Genomic DNA, 17554 nt, shown 5'->3' with positions numbered 1-17554 from the left:
GAATTCGGGTCCCCAGGAGGTGCCATAAATAGCCAGAGCTGTCCAGGGCCTCCAGAGATGGCGGGGGGGGGGGGGGGGGGGTTGCTGTGCTGGAAGGGAGCTGTGGAAAAAGGAAGCCGTCAATCATCAGTCCAGGGGAAGGTCTGGGGAGCTCCCTCAAGTATCAAAGGAAAAACTGCGTGTGGGCGTGGCGGAAGCGAGGGGTCACCTCTTCAGAGAGGACGAGCCGGGACCACCTCTGCACCTCCCAGCGTCACTGGGTCAGAACATGTGCGCCACACTGTTCGCCTCTGCCCTGCGATGCTTGGGAGCCAGCCCGCTCCTCCTTTCCCTCCCTTTGACCGTCCTGGAAAAGGAAGGTGCGGACACAGAGGCCCAGAGGTGCTAAGTGATTTGGCCAAAACCACACAGTGAATCAAGGGCTGAGATGGGGATTAACCATGGGGAGGGGTTTTTCCCTCCCAATCGAGGGTTACACATGACAGCCAAAACATCCGAACCTGTCCTCAGGGAAGAAGCCAGGGGGTCGGGGAACCGAAAGGACTCTTCCTCCCTTGCCCGAGCACATCGCTGTAGCTGTTGATAATGGTGTGGAGATATACTCGTCAGAGCTAGCTGGGTGCCGCCCTGGAAATAGGACCTGGGCTCAGAAGACTGGACTTGCCTCGTGTAATCTTGCACAAATCCCTTCACCTTTCTGAGCCGCAGGTCCCTAACTCCCAAAACAAGGCCCATAGTTGACGCCCCGTGTGAGAAGGGTGAGGGGACTAAGTGAGATCATGCACCACGGGCTGCCTGATGGTGCCCGAAGGTTCCAGAGACTGGGAGCACCTGGTGAGCCGTGCCTTCCTCGTCTCTGTGTTCCTGGTGTTTACTGCAGTGCCTGGCATATAGGAGCCCTCAATAAACGTGGATCGATGGAAGAATGAATCAATCTTTGCATTTCAGTGCTGTGTGTTTGTATGATGATGATAATGATAATAATGTGTGCTTGCTGTTTATCAGCTAGCGCTTCCTTTCCTCGTGGACACAGGCACTCCTGTCACCATCCTGTGCTTTTACCCCGGAAAATGCCTGGAAAAGATAATCTCTGGATAAGAATGCCTTTAGTAATAAACCCAATGGGTAGGGTGACCATATAGGTTTTTGTCTATATGGGGCCAATTTGGGAGTGAAAGGGGCACTGGTAGGAATTGTGCCTGGACAACAGGTATAAACCATGACTATCCCAGGCAAACGAAACTACCTGGGCACCTTTGGGCACCATGCCGCTCAGCGCTCTCAGGAGAAGAGCGCCCCAAATCCTCCGAACCATCCTGACTCCTATTCTCCAGTCAGACCGTGGACAGGGTCCCCCACCTTCTTATCTCCACCAGCCAAACCTATTGGGAACTGTGTTCAGCCCAGGTCCCCACCCTTCCATTGCCCTGAGAGTGTTCTAGAATGTTTGTACTGTTCCAGATGTGAAAACCTGTGGCACCTGCTAAGGGCCTGTGGTGAGCACTGCAAAGATATCCATCCATCTCCCGACACTGTGCCAGCTCAGGGATTTCCCGAGGGGCCCCATCTCTCATTACTTTCCATGGGCTTATGACTGGTCCCTCTGCTTCGGCTCTTTCCCGCTTTTGGTCTATTCTCAACCAAGCAGCCTGAGCGATTCTGTAAAAACATAAGTCAGATTATGCATTTCATCTGTTCAAAGACAGTGGCTCCCCATCTCACTCAGAGAAGAGCAGCCCATAAGGCCCCAGCCTATTTAGCCCTTAATTATCTCTCTGGCCTCATCTCCTAGGACTCTCCAAACACACAGGTGTTCTGGCTTGTGCCCACCTGAGGGCCCTTGTGCCTGCTCTTCCCCTCCTTGAAACACTTGCCCCTTAGATATCCATATTATTATTTCCCTCACCTCCTTCAGATCTTTTCCCAATTCTCTCCTTAACAAAGTCCTTCCCTGGCCATCCTATGAGAATGTAACACCCTCCCTTGTCACTCTGCCCCCCTTCCCTACTTTCTTCCTTAACATTTAGCTCGACAAATAGATCATATGTATTACTTATCATGTTTATTGTCCAACCCCCTCAATCTCTGTGAGAGCTTGGTTTTTGTTTGTTTTGTTCTTTACTATATCCCTGGTATCTGAAACAGCACCTGGCACATCGTATATGCTCAATAAATATTTGTTAAGTGAATAAAGAACTGACTGAGAGGAAACATAGCATTGTGGTTAACGTTTGGCCTCTGGAGTAAAAATCCTGGGTTTTAATAAAATACATAGAAGAAGACATAGGTACTACATTTATAGACCTTGGTCTCAGGGAGGGTTTATGAATTTGACCCCCAAAGGCAAGGGAAGTAATAGCAAAAACAAATGAATGGAACTATATCAAACTAAAAACTTCTGCAAAGCAAAAGACACCATCAACAAACAAAAAGGCATCCAACTGAATGGAAAAAGATATTTGCAAACAATACTTCTGATAAGGGGCTAATATCCAAATTATACAAAGAATTCATACAACTCAATAACAACAAACCCAACCAATTCAAGTAAAAATAGGCAGAGAACGTGATTAGACACTTTTCCCGAGACTACATACAAATGGGCAACAGACATATGAAACTCCACTGGCTATAAGGGAAATGCAAATCAAAACCACAATGAAATACCACCTTACACCTTTCAGAATGGCTATTATCAATAAGACAAGAAACAAGAAGTGTTGGAGAAAATGTGGAGAAAAGGGAACCCACATACACTGCTGGTGGGAATGTAAATTGATATAGCAACTATTGAAAATAGTATGGAGCTTCCTCAAAAAATTAAAAGTAGAGCTACCATATCACTAGCAATGCCTCTCCTGAGTACCTACCAGAAAAATTTGAAAACATCTATAATAATCAAATCGACTGAATGGCCAAACGGCGGAATGACCATCTGGACTACCTTCTGGACGAAGCCGGGGCTGCGAGGGCCTACTCTTGCATGAATTTCATGCATCAGGCCTCTAGTTTATCCATAAAGATATATGTACCCCTATGTTCATTACATCATTATTGTCAGGGGTCAAGATATGGGAACAACCTAAATGTCCTACAGTGGGTGACTGGATGAAGAGGATGTGGTACATACATACCATGGAATAGTACTCAGCCATAAGAAAAGATGAAATACTGACAATTGCAATAATATGGATGGATCTTGAGAGTATCGTGCTAAGTGAAATAAGTCAGATGGAAAAGGACACGAACCATATGATTTCACTCATGTGGAATATAAAACAAAGCAACAAAAGAAAAAAAACAAACAAGCAAAAAAAAAACAAAAAACAAGAACAAAAAAACCTTATAGACACAGACAACAGTGTGGTGTTTACCAGAGGGGTTGTATATGAATACATACGTCAGCCAGCAGGGGAGGGGAGAGAGAGTAGGTGAAGCCATCCCCACCTGCCAGCTTCCTGTCTTTGCCTACTGATAAATAGGGATACTCATGGCCAGATTTTCCATTCCTCCCCATCCTGGCGCCCTCTGTCACTCAATTAAAAAAAGATAGGAGAGGGCCTGGGGGAGGGGCAGACAGCCACTGCTTATAAAGCCTGTCGTGGTAGCAGGGTGAGCGCACTCAGCCGGCCTGCCCAGTCCTCTGCCTGTCATCCCCAGCAGATTTAGCTGCTGACAGCTGCTTGGGACTTTGCTGCCAGGCCCTGGCCCAGACCGCCTCCTCTCCTCTCCTCTCAGTGACTCCCCAGCCACAGCCCCGCCATGGCCCAGAAAGAAGAGGCTGCCGCCCCCGCCGCCGAGGCGTCTGCGCCTGCCTCCCAGAATGGCGAGGATCTGGAGAACCTGGACGACCCCGAGAAGCTGAAGGAGCTGATCCAGCTGCCCCCCTTTGAGATCGTCACGGGGTGAGAGCTGGTGTGGCCTGGGTCCTCCTCCCTAGAGGAGCAGGGGCTGGGGACAGGCCGGGGGATTTAGGACAGTAATAGCAGGAGTCAGGGCCAAACTGTGAGAGTGCGCAGGCGTGCAAGGCTCGGGCTGCTGGAGACACAGCAGCAATCTGGCTTGGCTTCTTGGGGTGACACCCTGGACCCTCTAGTCAGGGGAGGTAGGAGGAGTTCCTTGGAGGCAGTGCAACCACCGCTGAGGCCTCCTGGTCTTGGGACATCACCCGCCTCTCTGTTCAGTCCCAAGGAACCTGTAAGGACACTGGCACATTTAAATGTGGCCCCAGTCACAGGGCCTCCTCCCTCCCTTCTCTCTGCTTCCGAGTGGGCCTCTCCTCTATCTGCATGTCTCCCTCTTTGGTTCTCAACCTTCCTCATGCCGCGACCCTTTAATACAGTTCCTCATGTTGTGGTGACCCCCAATTTCATTGTTACAAATTGAACATAATTAAAGCATAGTGATTAATCACAAAAACAATATGTAATTATATATGTTTTCCGATGGTCTTAGGCGACCCCTGTGAAAGGGTCATTCAACCCCCAAAAGGGTCGCGACCCACAGGTTGAGAACCGCTGCTTTAGAAGGAGGAGAAGATCCTAAAACAGGATCATCCTTCCCCAGGCCTGAGTGAGAAGCAGCTTTGTCCTTGTTCAGTCTTTTCTGAGCTTCCCCAGGGGCTGTCCACCTCCACCCCCAGGAAACAGGTCACAGTCCAGATAACAGAGGCTAGGCCAGGAGCTTCTGGACAGAAGAGGGACCCCACCCCTGTAGCCACAGCCCAGCCGGAGGAACCAGGACCCAGAGCAAAGGGTGGGGAGGCCCCACGCAGGGGCTGCTTACAGGGTCCTTCTGTCTTATCCGCATCGTGCGTCTCTAGGAATAGCTCCAAGTGGTCTTCCTCCTCTTCCCTCTGTGTCCCTTTAAGAGAGGACCCCGCTAAGTTTCTAAGCAAAGAATAAGAGGGGGATACGTGGGGCCACATTTCCTCCTGAGCCAAGGTTCCCCCCGGGGGTCCAGCAAGGCGCCCAGGCAGAGGAGTCGCACTAAGGGGCGTGGTGCCTTCAAGGGGCAGAAGGATCCCTGGGTGGCAATGTGACCTGCCACTTTAAGCTTGGCAAGTCGCTTTCCAGTCCTGCCTCCGTTTTTTTAGGCAAGTTATGCTAGCTGATTTCCAAGCTCCCTTCCAGCTCAGGAATTTTCCAATTTCTAAGCGAACCCGAGGGAAATGCATCCTAATTCCAGAGGCAAGAATTCAGGGTAGAGCGTTCGCCCATGCCCAACCAAAGTTGCCCTCAACCTAGGATTAAAAAAGCAATGGGCACAGATGAATATAGACATAGGGGCCGCCGAGAGCTGCAGGCCAGCAGAGTCCTCGGTTCCAGGAGCTGGCTATGGAAGGAGACCCTTTTTCTGTCCCCTAAGCACGCTGGTGCACGCTGTCCTGGCCACGCAGACGAGCACACACGCGCCCACTCGGTGCAGGCTGTGATCTCCCCACACAGGGACAGGGTAGGCTCTGAACAGAATTAGACGGTGTTTGTTGAGTTAAATAGGCTTTGGAGTCCCAGGGTGATGGGTCCTAAAGGGTTAAGTCCTCTCGTGTAACTTACATCTGTCCAAGTCTTTATAAGCATGGCAAACGTTCACATGCATGAGCTCATTCAACCCTCAGCACAGTGCTAGGAGAGGGAGCTATAGCATTGCCACTCTCAGACGGGGAAACTGAGCAAGGGAGATTGAGTGACTTGTCCGGGACCTCAGGACCAGTAAGTGGCAGGTCATTTGACTCCAGCCAAGTGACCTTCCCACTGTTTTCTTACTCATTCTGGTTCCCAGGTTTACCAAGCAGAGCTCCACCTGTCTCCATCTGCAGGGCAGCGTGGTTCAGAGGCTTTCCCTGACCCGTGGCTCAGAAAAAGGGTCACAGGTCGGGCAGCTTTCTGGGCAGCTCAGGGGGGAGGTGGAGCCCTGAGTGTTTCCTGGCCACAAGTGACAGCTGTGGAGAGCTGTCTCCTGGGCCCCAGGGGTAAACAGGCAGCTTAAAATAGCCCAGAGGTGCGGCTATGTCTATGCAGGGACAGGATGAGGGAGTGACTTTCCTCTCCTTCTTCTCCAGATGCCCTAGAGTCAAAGGGGTCCCAAGCAGGTCCTCTCCTAGCCTGTCCCACAGGGGTGAGTCTGTCCATACTACTCCTTAGAAGTGTCACAAACTAGCAGAGAGCAGGTGGCTTTTTAGCAAAGAGTCTGAGGTGAGAAAGGAGTACTGGGTAGGAATAGAGAGAGAGACCCTGCTTGTCATGATTCTGGTTTGAAGAGGGCACTCAGGATAGAAGCAGACCTAAGACCATCCTATATAATAAAAGCCTAATATGCTAAGTGTCTGGTCAACCAGTAGGCCATTCAACCAATCAAAGCATAATATGTTAATGATATGCTAAGGTCTCTCAACCGCTCACTATGACGTGCACTGACCACCAGGGGGCAGACAGTCAACTGGTCAACCAGTCGGTATGACGCGCACTGACCACCAGGGGGCAGACGCTTCGACTGGTAGGTTAGCTTGCTGCTGGGGTCTGGCCAATCAGGACTGAGCAAGATGGGCCGGACATGCCCTGGAGCCCTCTCACAGTCCCCCAGCTGGCAAACCTCTCATGTCCCTCCCCAGCCCTGATTGTGCACCAGTGGGGTCCCTCGGCCTGGCCTGTGCCCTCTCACAATCTGGGACCCCTCGGGGGATGTCAGAGAGCCGGCTTTGGCCCGATCCCACAGGCCAGGCCAAGGGACACCACTGGTGCATGAATTCGTGCACCGGGCCTCTAGTTATCAATAACTTGGAGGAAAGTGTTAGAAGGGGATCTAAAGCTGCAGTGGTGGGCCCCCGCCAGCTCACATTGGCTGAGTCGACTGTGCATCTCTCTTCCCAGCTCCGAGTTCTTGAAATCGCAGTGATGCGAGTGTTTACTACAGAAGTCAGCAAAGTTAGAAATGAGGGTCTTTTCGCTTTCTCTCAGCTTCCTGGGTGCTAAGCTAGCACACCACTGAAAGACAGGAACCTCTGAAAGTGAGAGGAAGAGTAGAGAAGGGCTGAGGTTGGTAGTACTTACGATGGGCTCTGAGGGTTAAGATTTGAGGCCAAAAAAAGGCCCCATCCATCAATGCTAGGTCTAATTTTTGGGCATCAGCAGTTGTTCAAAACCTGAGGGGTTCAGTTACTCAACCTATCTTTCAGATGAGGAAACCAAGCCTTGGAGGGATGAGTAATTTGCCCAAAGCTAGTGGATGGAGCGGGGCGTGCACCCCAGGACTGTCCGACTCCAAATCATCACGCTGTGTCTAAAAAAGCCATAAAGAGGAGTCAATTATAGTCAACTAATATTTATTGAGTAGGAATCATTTATTTGCTGCCCCTTTCCTCCACTACTATTTAACTTCCATAAGGATAGGGATGTTGCCTTTTAACTGCTTTATCCCTAGCACCAAGAATAATACCCAGCTCATGCCCAACCAAAGCCACCCTCCACCCAGGATTAAAAAAGCAATGGGCACAGATGAATATAGACATAGGGGCCGCCGAGAGCCTCGGGCCAGCAGAGTCCTTGGTTCCAGGAGCTCGCTATGGAAGGAGATCCTTCCTTCCATAAGTATTTGTTGGTAATAAGTATTTGTTGTTGAATAAAGGGGTGAACTAATGAGGAGCACCTATTGTGTGCCGGGCTCTCTGCAAGGCACTGGGATAGGGAATTATTTGCAGGGGAACTTCTCAAGGAGGGAAATTCAGGGTGTATGAAGATCCAGCAGCAGTAGGCCCAGAGAGGATTTCACTGGTCCCTGGCTGCCTCTGGACACAGCATGCTCTAGGGAAGCACCAGGCCACCAGGATTGGTTGTGTCCCATCTCTCCACCCAGTGATGGGTGACTGACTGTGGCTTAGCCTGGCAGCACCTGTGTGTTTGTCTTTGCCTCTAGTTATTTGTTTATGATTTTGCATGAAGCTGAACCTGCTATCAAGGGGTTATTATGGAACGGAGATGAATGGCACATGCAGTGATTTTCCTTCCGGACACTGCTTTAGCTTCCAGTAGTTTACTCTGGCTGAGGGACAAGGCAGGGTTCAAAGGAAAGGGACAGGCAAGGAGTGAGGGGCCTTCACACCATTGTTAATGCCACAAGCCCCTCACCCCTTACCCTGGACACTGGAGCATGCTGGGAAGGTTTGGTCCATAAAGAATTGAGACAGGATGGCATGGCTCAGTGGCTGAGTGTAGACCTATGAACCAGGAGGTCACCATTTGATTCCTGGTCAGGGCACATGCCTGGGTTGCAGGCTCGATCCCCAGGAGGCAGCCGATCAATGATTCTCTTTCATCACTGATATTCCTATCTCTCTCTCCCTCTCCCGTCCTCTCTGAAATCTATATATATATTTAAAAGAATAGAAGACAGCACTGACTAACCACCCTGGTCTCCTCCCCAGTGAGGGCCAGTGGAAGGTCAGAGCTCAGTGTAAAGATGGTGCTGCTCAGGGAAAAGGCGTGGACTCAGGGCCTGCCTAGGTCGGAATCCTATCCAGAACTGCCAATCAGGAGCAGGCAGCCCACCACACCCCTTCTCAGCGCAAGGAAGTCAGTCTGTTCTAACTCTCAGCTTATCTCCACTCCTCCTTCAGTTGAGGCCCACTTTAGAATTCACTTTGAAAGTTGTCTGAAAATGGAAAAGGAACCTGAAACTGGCAATTCAGCCTCTTTTGAGCAGGTCTAGTGAAAGAAAGCTGAAATGAGTCAACACTCAGTTACCAGTGAATGGATTTTCCACTCCCTAGATTATCTTGGAGCAAATATTTAATCTCAGACCAGCATCTACTGCCCTCCAGGTTGCTTCTTTTCACTGTATAGATTTTTGTTTAGAAAACGCAAATGTTTTTAAATGTGAACATGGATATATATATATACATATATATATATATACACAGTAGGGCCTTGACTTACAAGTTTAATTCGTTCCGTGATGGAGCTCGTAACTCAAATTACTCGTATGTCAAATCTGAAAGTGAATGAGTGAGACGCGTGATGCTGGGCTGATGTAGTGGCGTTCACTGTGACGTTCGCTGCGCCAACTAGTGGTGGGGTATCTGAAGCTGGCTCGTAACCCGAATTTTAGCTCGCAACTCAAAGCAAAAAATCGGCTGAGAGACGGCTCGTATCTCGAAAAACTCGTTAGTTGGGACACTCGTAAGTCAAGGCCCCACTGTATATATCAGAGGCCCAATGCATAAAATTCATGCAAGGGGCTCAGCCCCCGCCACTGTGGCTTCATCCAGAAGGATGTCCAGTCTAATTAGCATATTATGCTTTTATTATTGTAGACATGTGTGCATATATATACACACACATATATGTGTATATACATACATACATGCATGTGTATATATGTATACACACATACGTATATATACACACATTTACTCACATCCCTTCCTCTCCACCAAGCAGACTATCATCCCAATTTTTTTCTAGATATCTGGATTCTCAGTTTCCTGCCTAGAGAATTGCAATGCCCAGTCCAGTACCCTGGGTCTAAGCAGATGAAGTGTGAATGGCCTTGACTGCAGAAAGTATGAGAAAGTGGTACTTAAAGAGGCTGGGGGTAGGAATAATGCTGTTGGTTTCTGTGCCTGAAGAAGCAACTGAGCCCAGGTAAAAAATTCTACCATCTGCATCTCTCTCCTGACCACCACTCCAACACACACACACACACACACACACACACACACACCACTTTAGCAGTAACTTATCTGCTGGGGTTCAGAGTATAAGTAAATGTGGTCCACCGGCATATCATACTACTTAGAAAAAAATGTTTGTGATAATTTAAGAAGTGTCACTGTTTCCCCTTCTACCAGTGGGCATAATAGTGTTGGCTTAGTTTGTGATTCTGTAATACCACCCAAGATGACCATGTTGTCTTAGCTCCCTGGGGACGTTTCAGAGCTCTACCAACTCTGTTGCCCTGGTTTCCCTCAGGGGCCCAGCTCTTTCAGTCTGTGGGAATTCCGAAAGAACATCACTTGATCTTTATGCTCCTTCCAGAAGACCAAACTGGAGAAGCCACGCAAACCCAGTCTCTGAGGAAGCCCAAAGGAAAGGCTAGGACCAAGGCCTTCCCTGACTATCCTTTGCCCCTTGAAAGCACTTCCCTCCCTGAGGCATCTATTTTGTCTTTCTATTGTCTCTGGGGAGGGGCAGGGTAGACCATGAGGCTGCTGGCCAGAGGGGTTGGAAAATGATATTTATAGAAGTGAACTTTCCTCCTCTCCCTTGGGTTTCACGTTTCTCTCGGTCCTCTCCCCTTGCCCAGGGAAGGACGAGGGAAAAACACCAGAGCTTAAGAGGGGCTGAGAAAGCAGCAGTCTCAGACCATCAGGCCAACTGGCAATTGCACGCTGGCCAATTTCATACTCTAGGCTGGACTATACTTGGCCACGTTGGTGCAATACTTCTGGGGGTTCCAGAAGGAAACCCGAGGGACCACTGACAGCCGTTGCTGAAGCCCTCAAGCCAATCACGAAGTCATGAAAACAGCAGGTCCTCCAATAACCACGCCTTTTTCAACGTTTCATTATAACATTGGTGAGATGCCATCGGAACTTAAATCTTGTTTATATTGTTTAGCCTATGGTAAAATTGGGTTCTTATATGTTGTTTTGGTTAAAGTTGCAGAATTTATTGACAACATGAAGTGAGGACTTCTGAGAATCTATCATACAGGTGGCTCTGGATTAGACTCGGGGTGGGGTGGGGTGGGGTGGGATGGTCTGGCAAAAGGCCTTGAAGAGCAAAAAAGGACTTGGGTGAGAAAGGTAAGCTCTGTGCTTCTTGGAAGGGAACAGCCACTCCGGAAGAGAAGGGGTCATTTAGCAACCGCAAAGTTCAGGAGTGGTCTGGCGGGTGAGTTTATTAGGGAGAGCTAATCCCAGAGGGGCTGAAAGGGGAGAGGGGCAGCATCGGTCATCCATTCTCCCAGAATACTGAGTCAATAACGAACACATCCAACCGGGGACAGAGGGGCTTAGAGAGCTAAGTATAGCACCCAAAGGAATCCCTGGGGCTGGGTCCTCAAACACATCCATCTCCGAAGTGGAAACTTAACTTGCCAGCAAGGGACACGGAAACTTGGGGAGAATAAAGTTGGTGATGGCAGGAAGGGCACACTGCAGGGCAACGGCTCAAGTTTACTCAGCTCTTTGGCACCTGCTGCTTACCCCTAACAAGCCAAGACCCTGGATGCCAGGGATTCCCCGGCAGCCCAGGGAGTTAGCTGACCTCTTTGGGGAAACAGCAGGCGGGGAAAGAAGCAGCAGAGAAGTTAATGGTTGCCTCAGGCTATCTTCTGGGGCAGCCGGAGACATTGCACTTTTGTTTTTATTTTTATTTGGAGAATTGTTATGAGTTTATTTGAGCCAAACTGATGACATCTGCTGGGGGGCAAGATCTCAAATGCTCCCCAGAGATGACATGTTTTAAAAAGAAAACATTCAACCTGTCCAGCTGGTGCTAGTCATCCCCTGCTCTCCCTCTGGCATTGTCACGCTCTCCTATTCTAGCCTCCTTGGCCTTCAAACCTGCACAAATCTTCCTATTTTAGAAAAACAGCCCCCTACATATGAAGATAGAAACAACCTTCAACTCTGATGTCCTGTCTCATAGTCTGTCTGCACTTTTCTCCCCTTCTTCTTACTACTAAACTTTTCAAAGTCTGGCCGCAGTGGCTCAGTGTTTGAGTGTCGACCTATGAACCAGGAGGTCACATGCCTAAGCTGTGGGCTCCATCCCCAAAAGGGGGCATGCAGGAGGAAGCCAAATCAATAATTCTCTCTCATCACTGATATTTCTATCTCTCTCTCCCTCTCCCTTCCTCTCTGAAATCAATAAAAATATGTATTTTTTAAAACCGGCCTTTTTCTGCTTCTTTCCTTTCCTCGTCATCCATCTCCCCTTGAAGCCACTGGACATATTCACCACCAAGTCTGGTTTCCTCAGACTCCAGTGGGCTGTCTCTATTTCAGGCTTTCTCCAGCCTCACTCTGTCTGCTTAAAGTCACCACAGTCCTCTTCTGTGGGCATGACTTTTACTGTCTTTCTCTCTTTTCTTTTTTGTGCACCATTCCGAAAGTACTGCAAGAGATAAGCAGACGGAGCAAGCTCCTACTCCACCTCCCTGCTCCAAAAATTCATTTAATATATCATCCTTGGGTAGAGGCCGTATCGGATATTAAACTGGTAAGAACAGATACTATACTCGATCTTAGCCAAAGAAAAGTGATTTATTGTGTCTTTTGTTACTCAAGAACCTGTAACGATTCTCTATTGCCTCCTGAATCAAGGCTAAACTTTCAAGAGCCTTCATATGTCCTTCACTCTGCCTACTGCGTTTTAGCAGTTTTCTATTGTTTGCAGCTGTCTTATTTATATCTCTCCTGGCCAGCTGGAATCTAGCTGCTAGGTTATAAGCATCTGGAGGGTAGGGGCCAAATCTTAGAAGCTAAATCATATCAAGATACCCTTAGTGTGGCCTCCAAGATAAAAATTCTAGGACAACCTTTCTTTCGCCTGAGGGAAAAGACAGGCTTGAGAAACAGTCAGTAGGAGAGCGTGGTGGCACTGCAAACTGTAGGCCATTCTGTGGGGAAGATGCAACATACATGAATGACAAGGAGGAGGAACGAAGTATGAAATGTTCCGCGAAGTCTTTGTCCTGCTGTCATGAGAAATTGTGTATGCTTGCTACTTTGTAAAATTACTATTTGAACACTGCTTTTCAAACCTGGCCACAAATTAGGATCATCTGGAGAGCTTTTTAATCTGCTGATGCCTGGCCCCTCCTACCCCCAGATGTTTCTGATTTAACTGGTTTTGTGTGGGGCCCAGGCATTACTGGCAGAGCCTTCTAGGTGCTTCTAATGTAGAGCCAGCTTAAAGAGACATTGACTTAGAAATGTAGGCGTGCGTTGTGCACAGCAAGTAATGTTGCTTGTTTGGAGACCCTTCCTGATGGGGTGACCAGAATGCACCCCTCACCCCAAATTCTCTTTCCTCCAGAGAAACCCTGTGGGATGCCTTCATGCCTTTTTGTCCCTCATGCCGAGGAGGTCTGGCCCTACGAAGGACTCATCCTTCTCTTCTTTCCTGTCCTTTTGTCTTCTCCACCCCACAGGGAGCGGCTGCCTGTTAACTACTTCAAGTTCCAGTTCCGGAATGTGGAGTACAGCTCGGGGCGGAACAAGACCTTCCTCTGCTACGTGATTGAGGTGCAGGACAAGGGGGGCCAAGTGCAGGCGTCCCGGGGATACCTGGAGGACGAGCATGCAACTGCCCACGCGGAGGAAGCGTTCTTCAACACCGTCGTGCCCACCTTCGACCCGGCCCTGCGCTACAACGTCACCTGGTACGTGTCCTCCAGCCCCTGCGTAGCTTGCGCCGACCGCATCATCAAAACCCTCGGCAAGACCAAGAACCTGCGCCTGCTCATCCTGGTGGGGCGCCTCTTCATGTGGGAGGAGCCCGAGATGCAGGCTGCGCTGAAGAAGCTGAAGGAGGCGGGCTGCAGGCTGCGCATCATGAAGCCCCAGGACTTCGAGTACATCTGGCAGAATTTCGTGGAGCAGGAAGAGGGCGAATCCAAGGCCTTTGAGCCCTGGGAGGACATTCAGGAGAACTTCCTGTACTACGAGGAAAAGTTGGCCGACATCCTGAAGTAGGCCACTGCGCTCGGCCTCACGTAAGTCACGGCGCCGGTACTCCAGTCACAGGGCTGAAGGCTGGAGGTCAGGTGGAACCAGTGGGCCTAGATTTTCCTTGGGAAAGACTTTATTTTTCTGCTTTGGAACAGCGGTTCTCAACCTGTGGGTCGCGACCCCTTTGGGGGTCAAACAACCCTTTCACAGGGGTCGCCTAAGACCATTGGAAAACACATATAATTACATATTGTTTTTGTGATTAATCACTATGCTTTAATTATGTTCAATTTGTCACAACGAAAATACATCCTGCATATCAGACATTTACATTACAGTTCACAACAGCAGCAAAATTACAGTTATGAAGTAGCAATGAAAATAATTTTATGGTTGGGGGTCACCACAACATGAGGAACTGTATTAAAGGGTCGCGGCATTAGGAAGGTTGAGAACCACTGTTTTAGAAGATCCTCTCTCCTTTTATTTCCTCTAAATTCCTCTCCCTAAATCCTTTTCCCTCCTACTCTTTTATATCAGACTAACTTTCCCTATAACATGGAATCGTAGGGTTGACAGGAATCTGAAAGCTTTCATGAGAAAGTCTGTATTAAGGGTTAGATGGCACAAGAGCCTATTACTGGAAAACAGCCTAGAATATATTTCAATCTCCTAACTATGCCCCCATGGGCGTGTATCCAGAATTAGTAATGTAGATGCCTTGCTCCCACCTCCATTTGCAATCCTACCATTCCATTTTTTCCTCTAAAGCAGGTGTTTCATTCTATTGGGGGTAATTTTTTTTTTCATTTTTGATACTTTTGAAATTCCCCAATTTTTGGCCAGAGCAAAAATGTTGTTTTCAAACAAATGATTCTGCTTTGAGGGAGACCAATACTTGCTGTGTGAATGTATAATGCAAGAACATTTTCCCAATGTTGAAAAGACAGCAGAACTCAGAAAAAAATGCTGAATGCAGGGATGGGGATAATATAGCAACACGCTTTTCCATGCAGGAATGTTTAAAGGGTTAAAAAGATGTTTGTAAATTAGGCAGCCGCTCAGAAGTAGCCTCCTACAGATATCAAGATGTAATAGGAGAACTGGAGGTAAAAATTAGCTATTTAAGTAAATAATTAGGACACAATTAAGGCCGATTTGGCCTCTTGCTGAGGGTAAATTAGACTCTTACAGAAACAGGCCAATTACCCTCAGGAAAGAGGGTAAAGAATTCTTTGCTATCTTTTTTTGAATTTGGTCTATTCTACTTTGCTCCCACAGCAATGCTATGTATGACTAAGTCCCTTTACTAGGCCTGATCAAAGTCCTCTGGTAACAGGGAATGGGTCTTCACCACCCTCTTTAAGAAACCTTAATTTTGGAATAACATATTACTAAAGCACAAAAGAAGCATGCTTCCATGAAGTTATTCATTTTTGGTGTCTTAAGATTCACTTCAGAAACACGTTTTGAAAATATCAATTTCTGGAGGTTGGTGTTGGCAGTAGTGTGCTATTAGACATGCGCTCAGGGTGCCTGGTCATCCTCCAGATCAGTGGTCGCCAACCGGTGGTCCGTGAGGTCCCAAAGGTTGGCAACCGCTGCTCCAGATGAGCACTCACCAATCCATAAAGACACAATTTTCAGCCATTTCTTACAAAAAAAACAGGATCCATTCATTGAATTCAGTGAGACTATGGTCAGGTAATGTCACGTGGTACTCTATGCATATAAAATAAGACACCACTTTACGTAGTAATACATCAGATTTGTAAGGGTGACCTTTGAAGATACAAAATTAGCTTTTAAATTCCTTGAAGATTTTATTAGGGTAATTATAAACCCTACATAGATTCTACAGAAAGACTAGTAGCTTAATTTTTAACCCTAGTATACTTCGTAAACATCTTTCAGAGTCATGGGCCACTTCTTCCAGCTGCCTAACTAGCAGGTCCTCAGGGATTTGTGTATGTTGTTGTTGTTTTTCCCTCATTAAGCCAAATGAGATGGCTAAGTCTGCTATAAAAATTAAGCATTTCAGGGAAGATTAAGTAGAGCTTTTAATTTTAGATAATTGAGGGTTGTACCTTATGCTAATCTAAACAGAAGTAAATAGATAATAAATCAGCTTGATGGAAAAGTGCATTTCTAAGTCAAATTCTTCTTAAAATATTATTGGACATTTTCCACATTATAAGCCTCTTTCCACTAGTGGACATACCTATATTATCTGGACCCATTATTAACATGCTTCCCAGTACTCTATTTGAGTTGCTCATGTTCCTGAAGGAAAAGGTTAAAATGTACTAAGTTTAAAAAAAAATAGAGTTGTTACCTACAAGACCAAACAACTCTGCTTAATTAAAATAATCCCAAGAAATAGGCATTTGCTAAAGAAAAATTTCCTCATATTTCTTATTCCATCTTTTTAAAAAATGACAGACTAGGATTTAGCCATGTATTCAACTCAAAAGAACAGAGTTAAAGCAGATCTCTTCTGGGCTTTTCTGTGTGCACCATACCAAACATGAATGGAACAGATTCAACCCTGGGTAAACCAGAAGTCACAGGACACAATGGAGAAATTCTGGGACTTGGGGAAGGCACACAGAGACAGTAATTAAAACAGAAAATTCTTCATTGTTTGGGGCCAGCACGGCTCTCAGTAACATGTTTTCTGTTTTCTCAAGGTCTGCCTGCTGCCAAGAGATGGCGGTGACATGTATGGGCATCTGGGACACGCCTGACTTCCTAACACCACGTGGAGCTGGACAACATTTAACACCAACCAATCCCACTGCATAAGACCCTCTAAGGACTCAAAATATACTTCTCATGCTGTAAATCATTTTAGCGGTGCCTCTCTCTCTAAGGCTGCTCTTGGGAAAGAAGAGAGTTGCAAGGAGAAATAGCAAACATATATGGGCATCAAGTATCAAGGGTCTGAGGGTCCTAATTATTCCCCCAAATGGGCTGCTTAAGGCAAAGAGCCTCGGACCCAAGATCTGTGCAGATTTTTTAAATATGTCCAGAAATGCATTTATGTTAAGTTGGTCTTTTTTTTAAAGAAAAATAAGCAGCAATAATAAAAGTGGCGTGGTTTTTCTGTGACCAGGTTTTTAAAGAAACTTGGACATTTAGATGTTAACTATGGACAGCAATGAAGTCCCAGGAATAGGGATTTCCCAGGCTACATTTTAAGTGGGAGGGAAGCTTAAATCAGAACCTGGCTAGGCAACACAGGATACTAACTCTCCCATGTAGACTTCTCATCCTGGTCTTGACCTTCATAAAATATTTCCTTCCAAGATTCCTTAGTAGAGGGTGAAACAAAAGGCATGGGAAATACTTCTAAAATATCCATGTCCCAACAGCCAACTAATAAGCAATTAGCCTCTTAATTAGAGGTGAGTAGGATTTTAATGTTCAGATACATAATATGAAGAGTCAACATGTGGTACTTGATGGTGATGGCAGGATGATGTCAAAGTCTCATTTCTTAAAAGATCTGAGTCCTATGTAGAAGTAAAATTTCACATGTGAATTGCTGCGTAGCTGCCAAACTCTGACTAGGTTTCCAGGAATAATGTGCTTATTCTGATTATCAGGCAATGCCTTTCTCCAGGCTTTGAGTGTGATAAGTCATCGGAATTTGACCCCAAGACTATCTACAAATAACAAAACATTTTATCACATCCCTGCTGAGTCCAGGAATTCCACTTACTGCCAGTTCTCCACAAAACTAAGCTTTGTTAAAAGAATCGTGAAGGTTCTTACTCCGTGAGAAAAAAACTGCCCTATGCAGAAGCAGCAATGTTTTCACCCAAGTGTTAAGATTTATGTGCATAGTTTGCAAAATAATTTAATTCTAAGTTTTCT

The 17554-nt window shown here is 47.1% G+C and overlaps 1 protein-coding gene and 1 pseudogene across 1 annotated transcript; one reads left to right on the top strand and one right to left on the bottom strand.

Annotated features, from left to right (window-relative positions):
• The first annotated feature begins 3608 nt into the window (after nucleotides 1–3608).
• APOBEC2 (apolipoprotein B mRNA editing enzyme catalytic subunit 2) lies at nucleotides 3609–16786 on the top strand. Its single transcript, XM_059701772.1, has 3 exons — nucleotides 3609–3905; nucleotides 13156–13719; nucleotides 16366–16786. Exons 1-2 carry the CDS (start codon nucleotides 3763–3765, stop codon nucleotides 13697–13699), a joined length of 687 nt encoding a protein of 228 aa, XP_059557755.1. The 5' UTR covers nucleotides 3609–3762; the 3' UTR covers nucleotides 13700–13719; nucleotides 16366–16786.
• On the bottom strand, nucleotides 12093–12265 carry LOC132237860 (U2 spliceosomal RNA; annotated as a pseudogene).
• Nucleotides 16787–17554: the final 768 nt, after the last annotated feature.

Source organism: Myotis daubentonii, chromosome 6, assembly GCF_963259705.1.
Source record: "Myotis daubentonii chromosome 6, mMyoDau2.1, whole genome shotgun sequence".
In the NCBI taxonomy this organism is placed as follows: Eukaryota; Metazoa; Chordata; class Mammalia; order Chiroptera; family Vespertilionidae; genus Myotis; species Myotis daubentonii.
The sequence above is the reverse complement of the archived record's forward strand: the minus strand, read 5'-3'. Positions and strand labels throughout refer to the sequence as shown.

Coding starts and splice junctions, on each gene's coding strand:
- APOBEC2 (XM_059701772.1), top strand. CDS start 3,763: ATGGCCCAGAAAGAAGAGGCTGCCGCCCCCGCCGCCGAGGCGTCTGCG. Junction 3,906..13,155: donor CCCTTTGAGATCGTCACGGG/GTGAGAGCTGGT, acceptor TCCACCCCACAG/GGAGCGGCTGCCTGTTAACT.